The sequence below is a fragment of the Salmo trutta genome, chromosome 31 (genome assembly GCF_901001165.1).
Source record: "Salmo trutta chromosome 31, fSalTru1.1, whole genome shotgun sequence".
NCBI lineage: Eukaryota > Metazoa > Chordata > Actinopteri > Salmoniformes > Salmonidae > Salmo > Salmo trutta.
In genome coordinates, this window is record NC_042987.1 from 7802656 (window position 1) to 7824186 (window position 21531).

Here is a 21531-nt window from a genome sequence, read left to right on the forward strand (position 1 = left end):
TTGTAAATACAACCCATATTTATGCTTATTTATTTTCCTTTGTGTACTTTAACCATTTCTACATTGTTACAACACTGTATATATACATAATATGACATTTGTAATGTCTTTATTCTTTTGAAACTTCTGAATGTGTAATGTTTACTGTTAATTTTTATTGTTCATTTCACTTTGTATATCATCTACCTCACTTGCTTTGGCAATGTTAACACGTTTCCCATGCCAATAAAGCCCCTTGAATTGAACTGAGAGAGGGAGAAGGTGCAAGAGAGGGGGTGAGCAGAGAAGAGAGAAAGGTAAAGGAAAGGATACAGACACACTCAAACACTCACTGGCCATGTCCGAATACCCATACCAACATTCTAAATAGTAGGCTTTATGGGTATCCGAAAATAGAACGTTTTATAATTCAATGCAATATAGGCTTGACTGAATGAACAACAAAGACGGAATGCATTATGACATTTTATTAAATAGTTTAGGGAATGGTCTCGTCTCCGAGGGAAGATACTTGCAGCCAGATGTGATGGCAGGTAGCCCTATACTCCGAGTCAATATTCACGGAAAAATAAGGAATTCTCCTCTCCCAAAATTTTGGGAAAACAAACATTCTTTCCAATTGACCTCCACTGTAAAAGAGCCAACTTGGTCGTCGAGTTGTTGTTATACAGAAATAACCAAACATACCGAAAAGCTGCTCTGTTGTTCAATGTAAAGTACCAGTCAAATGTTTGGACACACCTACTCATTCAAGGGTTTATCTTTATTTTTACTATTGTAGAATAACAGTGAAGACATCAAAACTATGAAATAACACATATGGAATCAGTAGTGGCCAAAAAAAGTGTTAAACAAATCAAAATATACTTTATATTTGAGATTCTTCAAAGTATCCTCCCCTATTTGGTAAAAGACCAAGTCCATATTATGGCAAGAACAGCTCAAATAAGCAAAAGAGAAACGACACTCCATCATTACTTAACCTGTTTAGGATAGGGGGCAATATTTCCACGGCCGGATAAAAAACGTACCCGATTTAATCTGGTTATTACTCCTGCACAGAAACTAGAATATGCATATAATTAGTAGATGTGGATAGAAAACACCCTAAAGTTTCTAAAACTGTTTGAATGGTGTCTGTGAGTATAACAGAACTCATATGGCAGGCCAAAACCTGAGAAGATTCCATACAGGAAGTGCCCTCTCTGACCATTTCTTGTCCTTCTATAGCCTCTTTATGGAAAATAGAGGATCTCTGCTGTAACGTGACATTTTCTAAGGCTCCCATAGGCTCTCAGAAGGCGCCAGAACGGAGAATGATGACTCTGCAGTCCCTGGGCAAAAAACAGTAGGGGTTTTGGAAAGTGGTCGATCTGAGAACAATGACACGGGTGCGCGAGTGCATGTGAAGACTCCATTTTCTAGTTTCAGTCTTTGAACGAAAACAAGGTCTCCCGGTCGGAATATTATCGCTATTTACGAGAAAAATCGCATAAAAATTGATTTTAAACAGCGTTTGACATGCTTCGAAGTACCGTAATGGAATATTTTTAATTTTTTTGTCACGATATGCGCCGGCGCGTCACCCTTCGGATAGTGTCTTGAACGCAAGAACAAAATGCCGCTATTGGATATAACTATGGATTATTTGGAACAAAAACAACATTGGGTGTTGAAGTAGAAGTCCTGGGAGTGCATTCTGACGAAGAACAGCAAAGGTAATCCAATTTTTCTTATAGTAAATCTGAGTTTGGTGAGGGCCAAACATGGTGGGTGTCAAAATAGCTAGCCATGATGGCCGGGCTATCTACTCAGAATATTGCAAAATGTGCTTTCACCGAAAAGCTATTTTAAAATCGGACACCGCGATTGCATAAAGGAGTTCTGTATCTATAATTCTTAAAATAATTGTTATGTTTTTTGTGAACGTTTATCGTGTGTAATTTAGTAAATTCACCGGAGGTTTTCGGTGGGTATGCTAGTTCTAAACGTCACATGCTAATGTGAAAAGCTGGTTTTTGATATAAATATGAACTTGATTGAACAAAACATGCATGTATTGTATAACATAATGTCCTAGGAGTGTCATCTGATGAAGATCATCAAAGGTTAGTGCTGCATTTAGCTGTGGTTTTGGTTTTTGTGACATTATATGCTAGCTTGAAAAATGGGTGTCTGATTATTTCTGGCTGGGTACTCTCCTGACATAATCTAATGTTTTGCTTTCGTTGTAAAGCCTTTTTGAAATCGGACAATGTGGTTATATAAAGGAGTCTTGTCTTTAAAATGGTGTAAAATAGTCATATGTTTGAAAAATTTAAGTTTTGGGATTTTAGAGGAGTTTGTAATTTGCGCCACGCTCTATCATTGGATACTGGCGAGGCGTTCCGCTAGCGGAACATCTAGATGTAAGAGTTAAGATATGAAGGTCAGTCAATCCGGAAAATTTCAAGAACTTTGATAGTTTCTTCAAGCGCAGTCGCAAAAACCATCAAGCGCTATGATGAAACTGGCTCTCATGAGGACCACCACAAGAAAGGAAGACCCAGAGTTACCTCTGCTGCAGAGGAAATGTTCATTAGAGTTACCTGCCTCAGAAATTGCAGCCCAAATAAATGCTTCACAGAGTTCAAGTTCAGACATCTCAACATCAACTGTTCAGAGGAGACTATTTGACTCAGGCCTTCATGGTTGAATTGCTGCAAAGAAACCACTACTAAAAGGACACCGATAAAAATAAGAGACTTGCTTGCGCCAAGAAACACGAGTAACGGACAGGATTAGAAAGGATTAGAAATCTGTCCTTTGGTCTGATGAGTCCAAATTTGAGATTTTTGATTCCAACCGCCGTGTCTTTGTGAAACACAGAGTAGGTGAACGGATGATCTCCGCATGTATGGTTCCCACCGTGAAGCATGGAGGAGGTGGTGTGATGGTGTGGGGGTTCTTTGCTGGTGACACTGATTTATTTAAAATTCAAGGCACACTTAACCAGCATGGCTACCACAGCATTCTGCAGCGATACGCCATCCCATCTGGTTTGTGCTTAGTGGGAACTACCATCTGTTTTTCAACAGGACAATGAACCAACACACCTCGTGCAGGCAATACACTGGACCACTGCTACTCTAACTTCCGCGATGCGGAAAATCCAACCACAACTCCATCTTGCTCCTACCGTCCTATAGGCAGAAACTCAAACAGGATGTACCCATGACTAGAACCCTTCAACGCTAGTCTGACCAATTGGAATCCATGCTTCAAGATTGTTTTGATCAAGCACACTGGGAAATGTTCTGGGCAGCCTCAGACAATAACCTTTATCTTTACGCTAACTCGGTGAGTGAGTTAATAAGGAAGTGCATTGGAGATGTTGTACCTACCGTGACGATTAAAACCTACCCTAACAAAAAACCATGGATGGATGGCGGCTTTCGCGCAAAACTGAAAGCGCGAACCACCGCATTTAACCATTGAAAGAGGACTGGGAATATGGCCGAATATAAACAGTGTAGTTATTCCCTCCGCAAGGCAATCAAACAAGCGAAATATTGGTATAGGGACAAAGTGGAGTCGCAATTCAACGGCTCAGACACGAGATGTATGTGGCAGGGTCTACAGGCAATTACGGACTACAAAAAGAAAACCAGCCACGTCACGGACACCGACGTCTTGCTTCCAGACAAACTAAAACACCTTCTTTGCCCGCTTTGAGGATAATACAGTGCCACCGACACAGCCCGCTAACAAGGACTGCGGGCCCCCCCCTCTCCTTCTCTGCGGCTGACGTGAGTAAGACATTTAAACGTGTAAACCCTCGCAAGGCTGCTGGCCCAGACGGCATCCCTAGCCGCGTCCTCAGAGCATGCGCAGACCAGCTGGCTGGTGTGTTTACATCAACCCCCCCAAAATGACGGGTCCTAAAGTTATTATAGCTGGTGGGGAGGTGGATGGTTGATGAAAACAGCAATTGAGAGAACGAGGATAAGTTGACATATAAATACATCCAAAGATGTACGCCCATTGGTTGAGAGGGAGGAATGTGATAATTGCAAAAGTGAACCCATAGGTTAAACAGCAAGCCTGAGGAATGTATATTATTGTTCCGTGCTTATAGGCTATAAGGTAAATAGGTGAATGCCATTCCTCACATGGCTAATAGGAAAAAGGAGAAGAAAAAATATGCTATGGTGATGATTCGTTTGTATTCATTCCCACTATACCCGTAGAATAGGAAACAATGTGAATGATGTTATGAACTATATTATGTGTATGCTTTAAATGCCACGATGTCATACTCATTTCGCCTTCTCAGTATGGAGTAGTATGTTGATATTTGTTGCTTACTGCATGGTGATATTTGTTGCTTACTGCATACGTTTGTACTAAACAGTACGTTCTAAATAGTATGCAGTACGATTAGTACACAGTATTTAGTTTAGGAAAGTAGAAGGCAAGCCACATTTCGAACATGGCTGCACGCACGCACACACACACACACACACACACTATTGACCATGAGATTGTTTGTTGAATAATGCATGAAGAAACAGCGAGAGAGAGAGACAGGCCAGGGAACTCAGTCAGGGAACCAAGTCATGGAACCCAGGCAGGGGAGTGTGTCTTTTCCTCAGCCCGAGGGGAACAGGCCTGCAAGGCAGGCACTGAGCTGGAACAGGAGATCAGGCAGCAAACAAATAGAGGGGAGTAGGACAGCACACACCTGATGGCCCTCTGATGGTAGTCGAGGGAGTCACAGCTGTTAGAGGGGGGGTAGGAGGAGGGGCGGTTCTGCTGGTCTCTGATGGGGTACTGGTGGACGGAGGCATTGGGCTGGGACGTGGTGTAGTAAGGCGGAGGGATGCCGTTACTGGTCTCACTGCGATAGTCACTGTCTCTGTCATCCACAGCACTGTCTGGGTCCTCATCTGGAGGGGAGGGGGAACACGTTCAATCAATTATTACTCAATTAAAATCAGGGCCCTGGTTATCCTAGAGGAACAGTGACAAGGGAGGGAGGGACAACTCCCTTGGGGCAGGAAGAAACCTTGAGCGGAACCAGACTTATGAGAATAACTGGTCAATGAACAGTGTGGAGGTCTGCAACACTGAAACTTTCTATTCTCTCCCTCTAATCAGGGACTAACTTAGACCTGAAAGTGAAAGTGAAGCTGTCCCTCTTGAGAGAGTGGGTATAGGAGAGAATGGGTGAGACTAAAACTACATTTACATTGTGGATATCCGGGACTGTCGCTCACACAGACAGTCTAAACTCAGCTCATTTGGACTGGTTCAGATTTTGTCTGAATTTATTTAACCTTTATTTTAACGGGGAAATCCCATTTAGACCAAGGCCTCTTTTGCAAGGGAGCCGTGCATGTATATAAATTATACAACATTTACAAAAACTAAGTAATAAAAAACATGCAATATTTACAAGAAATTTAAGCAATGACATTCCTGAAGATGGATGTTCTCCATCAACAACTTGAACTGGCCTTGAGGTAAGAGCATCAAGGTGCAGAGAGCTCTGCAGATCATTCCATACACGGGGCGCAAAAGAAACAATGCGGATTTACCTAATTCCGTAGAGATCAACGGGATCTCTAGAGTTAGCCATCCCTGTGTTCTGATGACTCATATGTCTATAATTTAACAATGAAGGCATGTCGGAAGTTTATGCAAGAGGGCTTTGCCTTCCCTGTGGCTCAGTTGGTAGAGCATGGTGTTTGCAACACCAGCATGGTGTGCAACACCAGGGTTGTGGGTTCGATTCCCACGGGGGGCCAGTACAAAAACAAATGCATGAAATGAAATGTATGAACTGTATGCATTCACTACTGTAAGTCGCTCTGGATAAGAGCGTCTGCTAAATGACTAAAATGTAAAAATGTTTATAAAAAAAATAGAGCAGTGTATCGATCTACGAGACTTAACAGGGCCAGCCTACTTTCTGATACAGGATGCGATAATGTGTACTGAACCTGTGGCCCGTAATAAAGCGAAGTTGGCTGTGGTAAACTGCATCTAATGGTTTCAGTGTAGTGGCAGCTGCATTCATGTATATTGTATCACCGTAGTCTAGCACTGGCAGGAAAGTTGACTGAATTATCTGATTTCGGCTGTTCAGGGATAGGCATGATCTAGTTCTAGAGAAGAAGCCTATTTTTATTCTCAACTGCTCATCCATATGGTTTTAAAACGATAACTTTTCATCAATCCAGATGCCCAGATATTTATAAGAGGGGACACAATCAATGTGGGCACCATACAATGTACATATACGTAAAACCTCATATTTTTAAGTGAATTGGAAAACATGTGCAAAGCAACAAAGGCAGATTGCAGCTCCGAAAAAGCCCGGGCAACCTTGGCACAACAGTGTCATCTACATACAGGTACAGGACCTAAAATATACCCGTAATATCAAGGAAACTTGACTTAACCCCATCAAAAAATACACAGTGTCCTGATGGTCAGGTAGTGTTTAAACCGTTACATGACGCCTGATCCAGGCCAATTTCAGACAACCTTTGAATTAGTAAAGAGTGGATGACAGTTTTGAACGCTTTAGACAAGTCAATGAATACAGCAGCACAGTGTTTCTTCCTAGCCAAACAATTTACGACATCATGTAAAACCAGCGATGCTGCTGTGATGGTACTATGCCCTGGACTGAAGTTCCCCTGATGTACATTTAGAATAGATTTGGAAGTTAAGAAATACTGTATCAAGAATTCAAACATGTTAGCTAGGCAAGAAAGTTTACAAATAGGGCAATAATTATTAAAGGTCACCACCTTTGTAAAAGGGGAGAACATGGGCCACTTTCCAGACCTTAGGGATAGCACCAGAGACAATCATCAAGTAAAAAAATGTGTCAATGATTCCGCAATAAGAGGAGCAGAAAGCTGCACTATGAAGTTGTCAAGCGAATCATCCCCAATGGATTTTTTTTTTACATGAAATTTAGCAAGGCATTTAGTACATCAAAAACAGAAAATGTATGAAATTATTGTAGGGTTGACAGGGTTTCCATGAAGCCAATTAATGGTTGGGAGCGGGGAAGACAGTGGTCTGACTAAACTAAACTAACTAAAGGGTCAGTTAAACCACTACATTTCTTTCAAATAAGAAGCCTGCAGAGATAAAATGCTAATTAAATGTATCACTTATCTAACTTTGTTCAGTAATGATGCCAGTGCCAGACAGAACTTGATTCGGCAGGAAATTGGTGGAATTTCCACAGTTCAGTGCATTAACTATTTCCCAAAATGTAGCTGGATCATTAGCAGAGTCTGAAATATAATTTAGAAAGTAGCTCGACTTCTCTTTCTTAATTGAGGAAGTGCATTTATTTCTCATTTGCCTGAGAAGCTGACAATCAGATAGAGTCAGTTTTTCTAGCACAGGCCAGATTTCTCATTATAATGAGGTCAGAAAGCTTTGAAGAGAACAAAGGATTTCTTCCCTTTTTAACTCCAAGGCATTTAAAGGGGGCATGTCTATCCGCCAGAGAGACAAAGATAAATGAGAAGACTTCCAAGGTTAATTCAGGGTCAGGTATGCAATTGACAAAGGAAAGCTCAGAGCAATACTTTACCCTTGGGGAGAGACAATTTTCAAATGTATTTTCATAATTACACGAGGATCAGTATTTTTCCTGCTTTGTATCTCTAATACAGGCAATAGGTGAGTGATTGCTAATTGCATTAGCAAAGACACCATTTGACAAGTACTTGTGCAGTTTCTCAGAATAAGATCACAGGGTTTTTTCTGGATCAAAAAGGGGTTTAGGCAATGGCCATGGTTGGCCTGTCCAGATGGCTAAATTGTAGAGAATTTTTGTTGTTGCATTTTAAAGCCAATTTCCTGCAATTCTACAAATTTCTCCAAGGAGCTGAGAGAAACTTTTGCAGTTTTAAAGCAAATTTCCTATTATTCTACACATTTTGCCATGGAGCTGAGAGAAAATGTTTAACTTTTTCTATGACATTTTGCCATGGCTAATGCTGTGTTATTTTGCGCAAACATAATAACAAAAGCAATACTGCTAAATTCAATGTTTTGGGAATTTCAATTCTCCCTGACTGTTTTATTTAGATGATTGTTAATTCTCAAAGATTATATTACATACAGTTGAAGTTTACATACACTTATGTTGGAGTCATTAAAACTAGTTTTTCCAACCACACCACAAATTTCTTGATAACTATAGTTTGTTTTGGCAAGTCAGGTTAGGACATCTACTTTGCGCATGACAAGTAATTTTTCCAACAATTGTTTACAGACAGATTATTTCACTGTATCTCAATTCCAGTGGGTCAGAAGTTTACACTAAGTTGACTGTGCCTTTAAACAGCCTGGAAATTTTCATAAAATGATGTCATGGCTTTCGAAGCTTCTGATAGTTGACATCATTTGAGTCAATTGGAGGTGTACCTGTGGATGTATTTCAAGGCCTACCTTCAAACATAGTGCCTCTTTGCTTGTCATCATGGGAAAATCAAAAGAAATCAGCTAAGACCTCAGAAAAGAATTGTAGACCTCCACAAGTCTGGTTCATCCTTGGGAGCAATGTCCAAACGCCTGAAGGTACCACGTTCATCTGTATAAACAATAGTACGCAAGTATAAACACAATGGAACCACGCAGCCGTCATACTGCTCAGGAAGGAGACGCGTTCTGTCTCCTAGAGATTAACGTACTTTTGGTGCGAAAAGTGCAAATCAATCCCAGAACAGCAGCAAAGGACCATGTGAAGATGCTGGAGGAAACAGGTACAAAGGTATCTATATCCACAAGTCCTATATCAAAATAACCTGAAAGTCCGCTCAGCAAGGAAGAAGCCACCGCTCCAAAACCGCCATAAAAAAGCAAGACTACGGTTTGCAACTGCACATGGGGACAAAGATCGTACTTTTTGGAGAAATGTCCTCTGGTCTGATGAAACAAAAATAGAACTGTTTGGCCATAATGACCATCATTATGTTTGGAGGAAAAAGGGGGATGCTTGCAAGCCGAAGAACACCATCCCAACCGTGAAGCACGGGGGTGGCAGCATCGTGTTGTGGGGATGCTTTGCTGCAGGAGGGACTAGTGCACTTCACAAAATAGATGGCATCATGAGGTGGATGTGGATATATCGAAGCAACATCTCAAGACATCAGTCAGGAAGTTAAAGCTTGGTCGCAAATGGGTCTTCCAAATGGACAATGACCCCAAGCATGCTTCCAAATTTGTGGCAAAATGGCTTAAGGACAACAAAGTCAAGGTATTGGAGTGGCCATCACAAAGCCCTGACCTCAATCCTATAGAACATTTGTGGGCAGCACTGAAAAAGAGTGTGCAAGCAAGGAGGCCTACAAACCTGTCTCAGTTACACCAGCTCTGTGAGGAGGAATGGGCCAAAATTCACCCGACTTATTGTGGGAAGCTTGTGGAAGGCTACCCGAAACATTTGACCCAAGTTAAACAATTTAAAGGCAATGCTACCAAATACTAATTGAGTGTAATAAAACTTCTGACCCACTGGGAATGTGATGAAAAAAAATAAAAGCTGAAATAAATCAATCATTCATTCTCTCTACTATTATTCTGACATTTCACATTCTTAAAATAAAGTGGTGATCCTAACTGACCTAAGACAGGGAATTTTTACTAGGATTAAATGTCAGGAATTTTTAAAAACAGAGTTTAAATGTATTTGGCAAAGGTGTACGTAAACTTCCGACTTCAACTGTACTTTGTATCTGGTTTTAGTCGTTTAAGTTTACACTGAAAGCGTTTTCCATCCCAAAATTAATTATATATATATATATATATATATATTTTACATTGTTTGGACTTAAACAACCCGAAAAAATGCTTAGCTGACCAACTCCAAAGAATTACAATGGCAGAAAAATCCCTGGATCAATCAGTAAAGAATTTGATAGGTGTCTTACATTAATGATGCACTCTCAAACTTTTGTATCATTTCAGCCTGGAGTTTTGAAAGTGGTGCTCACGAGCAAAAAAGTGGTCCCCGTTTTTTTTGTACTATGTCCTCCAATTGTGTACTACGTCATCCTTTTCATGTGACATGTTACACATTTAGCAATTCGTATAATATCATATGAATTTTGCAATTCGTGCAATAATCCAGGTGGGTTTGGAAATGAGTTGAGTCAGGTTAAAGTCAAGACAAATATTCTGTGTTCATTTCACATATATAGCCACCCCTTCCTCTTTTTTCAGTCTATCACACCTGAAAATGTTGTAATCAGTTATTTCAAGGTCCTTATCCATGATCTAACCATTGAGCCAGGTCTCTGTGAGAACCATATCATCAGGGCTCGTGTCACACACCCAGACATCAAGAAGGTCCATATTTAACATCAAAGATGTCGGTCTGTTGAGATGAGTCTCAATTATGCCACATGGTCTGTGTGAACCCAGCTTTAAAGAACCATTGACACTTAAGTGGACCGAAGATTGAAAAGAGAACTTCATTACTTTATTTTACCACAGAGGAATACCTTTTTAAAATGCTGCAGAAGCATGACTTACAGAAACCACTCATTCACAGTGCCCACTCAGCACAGGGGCTAACCCAGCTAATGTGGACCATCTTAACTCCAACCATAGAACTCCTATAGAGCTCATCTCTCCAGGTCACCCAGAGTGCCATCAGTGTTTTTAATTCTTAATTTTCCTGTGTAAACAGAAGAGGCATACTGAGCTTTTCCCACACAAGACAGTGGGTTGGAGGTTATTCTGGAGTTTTGCAATATGGTATTTTAGTTACAGTATATGTAATCAGGATACCAGTTCTCTTTCATAATTTCTTCATAATCCCATGTGGCACTCAAGGACATTCAGAGACTTGTCCCGAAGCCACTCCTGCGTTGTCTTCACTGTGTGCTTAGGGACGTTGTCCTGTTGGAAGGTGAACCTTCGCCCCAGTCTGAGGTCCTGAGTGCTCTGGAGCAGATTTTCATCAAGGATCTATCTGTACTTCGCTCCATTCATCTTTCCCTCAATCCTGACTAGTCTCCCAGTCCCTGCCACTGAAAAACATCCCCACAGCATGATGCTGCCACCACCATGCTTCACCGTAGGGATGGTGCCAGGTTTCCTCTAGACGTGACATTTGCCATTCAGGCTAGTTTTCAATCTTGGTTTCATCAGACCAGAGAATCTTGTTTCTCATGGTCAGAGTCCTTTAGGTGCCTTTTGGCAAACTCCAAGCAGGCGGTCATGTACCTTTTACTGAGGAATGGTTTCCGTCTAGCCACTCTACCATAAAGGCTTGATTGGTGGAGTGCTGCAGAGATGGTTGTTTTTCTGGAAGGTTCTCTCACCTCCACAGAGGAACTCTGGAGCTGACCATCGGGTTCTTGGTCACCTCCCTGACCAAGGCCCTTCTACCCCGGTCCAAAATTCTCCCATTTAAGAATGATGGAGGCCACTGTCTTCTTGGGGACCTTCAATACTGCACAGATCTGGTACCCTTCCCCAGATCGGTGCCTGGGCACAATCCTGTCTCGGAGCTCTACGGACGATTCCTTCGACCTCATGGCTTGGTTTTGCACTGTCAACTGTGGAACATTATATAGACAGGTGTGTGCCTTTCCAAATCATGTCCAATCAATTTAATTCACCACACGTGGACTCCAATCAAGTTGTAGAAACATGACAAGGATGATCAATGGAAACAGGATGCACTGGAGCTCAATTTCAAGTCTCATAGCAAAGGGTCTGAATACTTATGTAAATAAGGTATTTCTGTTTTGAAGGTTTTACAAATTTGCAAACATTTCTAAAAACCTGTTTTCGCTTTGTCATTATGGGTTATTGTGTGTAGATTGATGAGAAAAATGTTTATTTCATCAATTTTAGAATAAGGCTGTAAAGTAACAAAATGTGAAAAAAGGGAAGAGGTCGGAAAACTTTCCTAATTCACTGTATGTGAAAATTGTGCGTTTTTGTTTTGTAGTAAAAAAGATAGAGGAAGATACGCGTTTCCAATGACATCATTGTGTATCGTGCGATTATGACCAATTGTGAGTAGGCATTTCCTACTAATTGGTTGATGCGCCATTTTCACATATATTGATATTGGTGTTGTGCTGTAGTTGATGAATATGAAGTTGAAAAATTGTGAAATGTCCCTTTAAGGGTACTCACTTTGTTGGTCTCCCCACAGACTCCAGTTACCTACAAAGAAACAGAACGTTTTGAGAAGGATTCTGTCTTAATTATGAAACATTAGGAATATGATTTTCACACCCTGACCGGTTTCACCTGTCTTTGTGATTGTCTCCACCCACCTCCAGATGTCACCTGTTTTCCTCATTAGTCCCTGGGTACTTATTCCAGCGTGGGTTTTTTCCGTTCTCCTGCTTTTTCCTTCTCTCTGTTTTGCTAGTACTCCCGGTTGTGACCCTTGCCTGTCTGGACTCTGAACCCACCTGCCTGACTATTCTGCCTGCCCTGACCTCGAGCCTGCCTGCCACTCTGTACGTCCTGGACTCTGACCTGGTTTTTCTCTTTTGCCTGTCCACAACCCCTCTCTTGCATACCCCTTGGATTATAATAAATATCAAAGACTCAAACCATCTGCCTCCCGTGTCTGATTCTGGGTCTCGCCTTGTGCCCTTATAATGATAATTTCATGGCTTTCAGAACACTTTAATTGAACTGTTTACACCATAGGTCCCCAATTACATTCAGCTGTGGGCTGATTTTTCCTTCAGCAGATGGTCGGGGGACCGGAACATAGTTATAAATCATTTGTACACTGCAAATTGACAGCAAGAATCACAAACAGATAGAGTATTTGACAAAAACAGAATAATTTCTAACCTTGATTACATTGGGATACGATCACATACCCAACTGTATTTATGCGTGGGAATACTTGGGAACAGATTGCCTAAATTAAAATCTATTTCAGCTTTTCTTGGTGAACAAATTGTAGGTGAACAAATTACAGGCCGCCTATTGGGGATGCCCGGTTTACACTGTCTTACTACTGTTATTGTATGGTGTGCTGCAAGGGAACCTTTGGCTAAAGAGTGCCATGCATTGTTATGGAATATTTTGGTGCCAACATGGAGGCTAGTTTGCTGAGCTCTCTGTGTGTGTGCGCGGCGTAGGAAGACTCAGTGGGACTTGTCTAAGATGAGTCATGGGCAGACAAGCAGAGCCATAGCCCAGTGTCTGCCTGCCTCCCCCTCCCACCCCTGAGAGCTGTCACCACGCCCAGTAGACTTTGACACCACCAGAAACTCTGCATCCAGTGCATCTACATAACTAATACTCATATTGATGTTTTACTACATCAATGTGGATACACACACAGACATGCAAACAAACACACAACACACACACAAAGACACACTAGTGTAATCCAAATACCTCGCACTGAACTGACAGGATGACATTGATTAGTTGACTCTCCTTGATTAATCACCAACACCTGTCTATCAGACAAGCCCAGTGATTGGTGGATTACTCACAGCACTGTGTCCCTGGGACAGGAAGTGGTCGCTCCTGGTCTTCTTGGTATGGGCACTGGTTAGTTATCTGAAATACATACACACATAAGTCATACTACTGTGCAAAGCCCGAGGTGTACCAGTAACGCTTCCCAACTCTAACCACATGTACTCCTCTCACACCTCGTTCCAAATCTTCAAGCCATTTGTCCCACCTCCCTTTATCCCCCTCGGTCATTTTAAATCTGTCTCAATAAAAGGGAAAATACATAGTGGGAAAACTCAGTCGACTGTATAATAGAGGGTGATCCATAAATGTGTGCGACAACAGCTTACATCCTGATCTCTCATGGCGTTGAGTTGCTCCAGTTTTTTGGCCCAATAGCGTGCCTCCTCCTCAGGGATATCTGAAAACAAGAGCCCCACCATTTAAAAAAATTATAATCACACGGCTGACCAGCACACACACACACACAGGCTTGTACCCTCGCGACGCATCTGTAATGCCTCTAAGATGTATATCAGCTGTATATCCACACACACACACACACACACACACACACACACACACGGCTAGCAGTTACACGGCTAGCAGTTACCATTAAGCTTTCACTTGGATAGCTATTAGTGGTTAGCCTATCACACCCATTCCCCTCAAAACTATTCTTGCCAAAGACATTGAGTGTGACTTTTCAGCCAGAACCCCACTTGACTGGTGCTCAGTCAGACAGTCAGATAGACAGGGTTAGTTTACCAGTATTGACCAGGGGATGGGAGGCAGTGTAAAATAACACCTAATCAATGCTTGGAGACCACAGCCTGAAGTTGACACCATCAGCCAGTCTAGCGACACAGATAAGTATGTTTCTATGGGGACACATGGAATCTAATAAAACTGGTTAAGGGTGAGTTTCCCCCCAAAATGAAGTACATCTTTTGATTATTGTTCATTCATTGCCTACAAGTGGGCTTTAGTGCTGAAAATAATCTTTATGTATTTGGGAAACTGACCCTAACCCAGTTAAAGATCAGAATGCCAGTTCAGGTGTGATTATGTTTACTGTAAGATGCTTCTGTGGCATGACTGTGAATGTGGAAATTACTGTATTTCAAGTCATTTTTAGGGTATAAATGGGGGTCAATTAAGTATATTCATTACTTAATTCATTAAATTGTTCATCTGTTCATTTATTCATTAATGTCTTTGTTCGTTAGTTTGTTAATTCTTTCATTGGTTCCCTCTCTTACTCACCCAGCGGCAGTTCAAAGCGTGTGTCCAGCAGCACCTGGTGTAAGGTGGGGTCTTTGGTTCCACAGATATCGTTGTCCGCCATGATGGCCTGGGAGTCCAGGGTCAGCCAATCCCCCGGACTCTCCTACACAGAAATAGAATGCATAGACCTGATATACCATTCATTATCATTGTTAGTTTGTTACTTAGATCCCAATTGTTATACTGCATACAAAATCATTAGTCAGGTCCCAGATCTGTTCGTGCAGTCTTACCAACTCTTCTACGGCCATTGTCACAAAGAGTTCGTAAAACAGCACAAACAGATCTGGGAACATGTCTGTCCCTGGATCTTTCTGGTGGGACTCATTCAGTGAGTCATTCTGATTTTTCATTCCACTAATTCTAATTCCATGGCTGGTATACTTCATTATCCCAAGGAGTTGCTTTGCCCTGGCTTAGGGAGACATGCTCACATAGTAGCTTACTAAGTAGTATGCTAGTATGAGTATTGGGGGGGTGTAGTGTACCACGTTTGATTGGCGGATGCTGTGCAGGGGGATCCACACGGTTCCCACCATGGTGTCCCATATTAACCCTTTATTCCACACCTCCACCGTCAGCCCCAGGTCCAGCCTGTTGATCTCACTAGAGAGAGAGAGAGAGAGACAGACAGAGAACAAAAAGGAAATGAAAGAGAGAAAAGACAGTACAGAGGAGAGAATACAAAGGAGGAAAGACAGCAGGAGAGAGAATGGTGAGGAGAGAGAAACGCTTGTGTGTGTGTGTCAGGAGGGCAGGAATAAACAGAGTAGAAGAAGAGAGGGAGGAGAAGAGGGGTGAAGGACGGGATGAGGAGAAACTAGATTGAACAGAGGCATAAACAGCCCAGAGTTGGACATCAAAATGTGCTGTGTGATTGTGATTGTAAAGATTAATCGCACACGCACACACAGCTTTGTTAATACACATCAAACCTGGCCCCAGGATAAAGTGACTAAGGGGGCAATTGAAATCGGTGAGGGGGCACAATTTTGGGGGGTTCTTGCATTGGAATATACATTTCATTATTTTTATATCACACTATACCACAATAAACAAAGTTCAAATGCAAAGACTCTGAAACCATTAATTGAGTGTTTTGAAGTGGCAGGTTGGTGTGAAATCTGTAGCCTATTTCCGCTGCGCTGTATCAGTCAATGGACCAGACCCTACACACTAAACAAGGCCGTTTTGGCGATGAATATAGGCTAAAAGATAGATAGGCTGTTTATAATAGGTGAATTACCCTATGTGAATGCAGCCGCCCACACAGCTGCCTTACCAAAATAATGCAAACTAAATGCTGAAACTAGTAGCCTAGTTATTAATGCATGCAAAACAAATACTGAATAGCAGCTTGCCTTAGAATACCGACAACTGCGACTGAATGAATGCTAACAGAACAAAACAGAGGTACCAAGTAGTAGTCCTAGTAAACTAAATATCAGATGGATAAAGGCATGACAATCTATATTTAGGCTAGTTACACTAACAGCAAACAAACGCAGTAAACAAAAGACAAATGGATATCCAAATAACCAAAACATAGCCTACAGCCTACTACAGCGAGATGCAGCCATGCACAGCCGTCTTGCCAAACAAATAGGCCTAAGAGGCCCACTTCAAACATGGAAAACCAAGCCGCTAATGAATACAGCAACGGGTTGTGATATGGCACAATACACTTCTGTGGATCAAATTCGACCCACGTAATCAATTATGCAATGCCAGCCTACCATAAACACATTTCCAAAACATACAGTTCCATCTACAACCATGAAAACCAATAGGCTACTAAGAAAACCATAATGGAATGTATGTATTTCTATGATGAAACATACCGGTATGTAGCTATACCCAGGGGCGTCATTTGGGTTCTTGCATTGGAATTATATTGTATCACGCTATACCACAAGAAACATAAAAGTTAAAATGCCAACACCATTGAGTGCTTTTGACCAAGTAACAGATTGGCACAGGCTGGCTCTTCCCCTCCCTCCGCTGCACTCTATCAGCACCATGGACAGCACCCTACACATTCAAGCAAGGCCGTTGAAAACCTATGCTGGCTAAGAAAGTAATTCTGCCATTCCATACCCTAGATTATTTTTTTGAAATGACACCACTGGCTATACCACCAAGATTCTGATCAAAACCAAACCAGCTAGATTGTTTCTTACCTTTTCAGAAGAGTTGCTGCCTCCTTGATGCTCTGAGGAACTTCCTGAGTAATCAATCATTCCATTCTCCCTGAAATCTTCTTGTAAGGTCCACCTCAAATACCAATTGGATTAGTTGAGATTTCCTTTGGTGTAGCATGCTTCTTCTGTGCTGACTGAACACGTTTGTCAAAGTGGAAAATGAGTTTATGCATGTAGCTGTGGACGCCCCACTCATGAGCCCTACGAGCTCATGTTGAATATCGTGTGACATGTACGTGGCACTGTGGGGTATGGTGCTAAACACCTTGGCAAGTTCCTTGTCTTTTCGGAGAGTATAATCCATTATAGACAGAGTCTCCCCCCCCCCCCCCCCCCCGACTCTATCGAGTCCAATATCCTCGTCAGTGATTACTGGTTTGAAACAAGGAACTCAATGATGTCCACAATTGCCAACAAACACATGTGATTTCTCTCCAGCTGCCCATCATTAACAAGTGTTAAAACTGATGTTCCCATAGCACTACGAACTTGTTTTTTTCCGCACAGTGCAGTGCATTTCAAATGCCCTTTGCTTGATGCGTGCCTACCGAATCCTTTGGTACGATCAATAGCATGCTTCAAGTTAGAATACCCAGCTTGGGTGAAGGCCTTGTCTGCGTTAGCATCGGACCCAACACAGAACTTTCTACATGGGGAAAAAAAAAGACAGATCTGCAGTAATCGAGTATTCCAGCCACTCTCTTCCTACGAACCAGTTGCTATTAAATTAAACTTTTTGGACAGAAATCCTGCAGCTAGGGTATGATTATATGCTAACCTGGGCTGGGTCCTCTGTTCCAAGATCGCCAGCAACAGCCGGAGGTGGAGGGGTTGTGGAGCCATTATCCGGGTGGCGCTTGTGGAAGGGTGGGTAGCCTCTGCAGGAGGTGCTAGCTGGAGCTCAGCAGTTTGATGCTGCTGCAGCTCATCGCTCTCCATTTCTGATATCCATCATGGCAGTGGCAGATTAGCTGGTTCAAATGAGCTAAATAGGCTAAGGCTAATAACACTATATTACTCTTTTTACAGCTAGCTAAGAAGCTAAACTCTGTAGTGGTGGGGCAGAGTTGATAGAAGCAGCTTCAAAGGTAAACTTGAAAATTTTAAATAATTAGGGACACAAAACAAAAACTGAGCCCCTTTTTGCCCCCTGTGGAGCCGGGCCAGACACAGACAGACAGACACACCAGGTACACCGCTTTGTTCACACTAATTACTTACAGTTCTGATGGTAACAAAAATAAATCATGTCTCTATAAGAGAGAGTCTGGGAGGAATCTAACAAACAGCCTTTACAAGACAACAGCGAGTTATTAAACAGAGAAATATGGGGGGGACAAGAAAGTGAGCGAGAACAAGAGAGGAGAGCAGGGAATGGAAGACAAAGCATGTAAGTGTGTGTAACTGTATAAATGTGTGTGTATGTAAGAGAGAGAAGTGCCATCTAGAGAGTAAAGGGAGGGCGGTGGAGATTGTATTCAGCGCCTGGAGGGAAAGAGTGGGAACTTTAATTTAAAAAAAGTGTTTGGCGGGATTTCCAGTCTGAGTAGTGACTTTTACGTGACATTTTGATTAGTGTCCTTAAATGAGGGTAGGGACTGGGAGCCATTACAAAGGGATATGAGTCTTACATAACACTTTCCGTGGTGCAACCACACAACGGACGCTAATCTGCAGTCAGCCAGCCTGCCTGCCTGCTGCCGCATGCTACACGTTTCATAACCCACCAGCGAGCACAATACACACCAGTCAAACTAATATACACTTACTGGGCACACCACACACTAGACAAACTAATATACACTTACTGGGCACACTACAGACCAGTCAAACTAATATACACTTACTGGGCACACTACACACCAGTCAAACTAATATACACTTACTGGGCACACTACACACCAGTCAAACTAATATATACTTACTGGGCACACTACACACCAGTCAAACTAATATACACTTACTGGGCACACTACACACCAGTCAAACTAATACTCATTGGTAGTGATGGGGGGAAAAATGTGTATACGGTTGCATATCGCAATATTATATCGATATTAGACTCCAAGTACCGATTTGTAAAATATTTGCTACTGTAGACAGCGTAAGTTAGCGGTAATTGGCTGTACATGCGAAAAGTCCAATATTTTTCATCCTATAGCTTGTTCTCCATCATTAAGTTAAAATAGTGAGCCAACATGTTTCAGCCCTTTATTTAACCTGACTAATCAAAAACCATTTTCTCATGCTCTCACTTGTCTCTCTGCAGCAGACATATAGGGAGCAATATGTTTGGAACATCAAATCGCAATATCAATACTTAATACATATAGAATTCAGAGAATCGTAAGAACCGTAACACATATCGTATTAGCACCTAAGTACCGTGTTAATATCGTATCGAGAGTTCCCTGGCAATTCCGAGCCCTACTCACTGGCACACTTCACATTAGTCAAACTAATGTAGTACACCTTCACTTGCACAATACACACCAGTCAAGCTAGTATACAGTCATCAGCCGACTACACACCAGTCAAACTAGTGCACACCCTCTGGCTTGCACTCCACACCATCCATACTCACTGACCAGTTCACTACACACCATCCACACTCACTGATTAGCACACGGAGAGTTACTAAGTGCCCCGTTCAAGTCTGAAAATGGAAACGTCCCCAAAGAGAAGGTTATATGAAAGAAGAGGAAGACGAGTGAAGATGAGGGAACAGTAGGAGAAGAAAGGAAAAGGAAGTAAGTAAGAGATCAAGGTGCACTTTGGTAGGAAGAGGCTGGGAGGAAGCCAATGTGGAGAGGGGGGGGATAGAGGCACCAAGGGAGAAAGGATGGATGAAGGAGCAGTAGACGGGAAAAGGAGGTAGATGGAGGATAAAGAGAGATGGAGATGAAAGAGGAAATGTAATCAGAGGGGTGAAGGAGTGACAAAGAAAAGGAGAGACAGATGGAGAGAAAGGTGACGAGAGGGTGATGGAGTGATAGAGAAGGAGAGGACTCACAACATGAAGTCCTGCTCCCAACTGGGCAGGCTGCCCCGGACAGCGATCGTGGTGCTCTTCACATTCTGCACCTTCAGGGTCAAGTACGTGTTGAACTTCTCTGTGAGGGGGAGAGAGAGAGAAAGAACTGAACTTTATGTGAGGGAGAAAGAAAAAAAACTAATTTACTTTCACAACCCCGGTTCTCTGATAATGAGTGAAATGTACAGTTCCAGTCAAAAGCTTGAACCCACCTACTCAGTTTCTAAATTTTTTACTATTTTCTACACTGTATAATAATAGTGAAGACATCAAAACTATGAAATAACACATATGGAATCATGTAGTAACCAAAAATATTATATTTTATATTCATATTTTTATATTTGGGATTCTTCAAAGTAGCCACCCTTTGCCTTGATGACAGCTTTGCACACTCTTGGAATTCTCTCAACCAGCATCAAGAGGTTGGAATGCATTTCAATTAACAGGTGTGCCTTGTTAAAAGTTAATTTGTGGAATTTCCTTCCTTCTTAATGCGTTTGAACCAATTAGTTGTGTTGTGACAAGGGTGGTATACAGAAGATGGTCTTTTACCAAATCAGGCTAAGTCCATATAAATGGCAAGAACAGCTCAAATAAGCAAAGAGAAATGACAGTCCATCATTACTTTCAGACATGAAGGTCAGTCAATCCAGAACATTTCAAGAACCTTTACAGTTTCTTCAAGTGCAGTCGCAAAAACCATCATGGGCTGTGATGAAACTGGCTCTCATGAGGAATGCCACAGGAAAGGACCCAGAGTGGAGAGAGAGGGGCTGGGCTCTGATGCAGAGGATCCGTTCATTAGAGAGTTACCAGCCTCAGAAATTGCATATCAAATAAATGCTTCAGAGTTCAAGTAACAGACGCATCTCAACATCAACTGTTCAGAGGAGACTGCGTGAATCAGGCCTTCACGGTAGAATTGCTGCAAAGAAACCACTACCAAAAGGAAAAGATTTGCTTGGGCCAAGAAACACGAGCAATGGACATTAGACTGGTGGAAATCTGTCCTTTGGTCTGATGAGTCAAAATGTGAGATTTGTGGTTCCAACCGCCGTGTCTTTGTGAGACGCAGAGTAGGTGGACGGATGATCTCTGCATGTGTGGTTCCAACCATGAAGCAAGGAGGGGGTGGTGTGATGGTGCTTTGTTGGTAACACTGTCTGTGATTTGTTTACAATGCAAGGCACACTTAACCAGCAAGGCTACCACAGCATTCTGCAGCGATACGCCATCCCATCTGTTTTGTGATTAATGGGACTATCATTTGTTTTTTTAACAGGACAATGACCCAACACACCTCCAGGCTGTGTAATGGCTATTTGACCAAGAAGGAGAGTGATGGAGTGCTGCATCAGATGACCTGGCCTCCACAATCACCAACCTCAACCCAACTGAGATGGTTTCGGATGAGTTGGATGCAGAGTGAAGGAAAAGCATCCAACAAGTGCTCAGCATATGTGGGAACTCCTTCAAGACTGTTGGAAAAGCATTCCTCATGAAGCTTGTTGAGAGAATGCCAAGAGTGTGCAAAAC

The 21531-nt window shown here is 42.1% G+C and overlaps 1 protein-coding gene across 1 annotated transcript in view; it reads right to left on the reverse strand.

The window, feature by feature from the left end:
• LOC115169417 (protein unc-13 homolog A-like) overlaps positions 1-21531 on the reverse strand; it is a 96057-nt gene that overhangs the window by 40366 nt on the left and 34160 nt on the right. Inside the window, exons 3-9 of the mRNA XM_029725001.1 lie at positions 19972-20071; positions 15246-15363; positions 14737-14860; positions 13821-13891; positions 13506-13572; positions 12172-12201; positions 4724-4928 (exon numbers count right to left, since the gene is read on the reverse strand). Coding sequence (XP_029580861.1) covers positions 4724-4928; positions 12172-12201; positions 13506-13572; positions 13821-13891; positions 14737-14860; positions 15246-15363; positions 19972-20071 — 715 coding nt within the window. The remainder of the gene's footprint in view (positions 1-4723; positions 4929-12171; positions 12202-13505; positions 13573-13820; positions 13892-14736; positions 14861-15245; positions 15364-19971; positions 20072-21531) is intronic.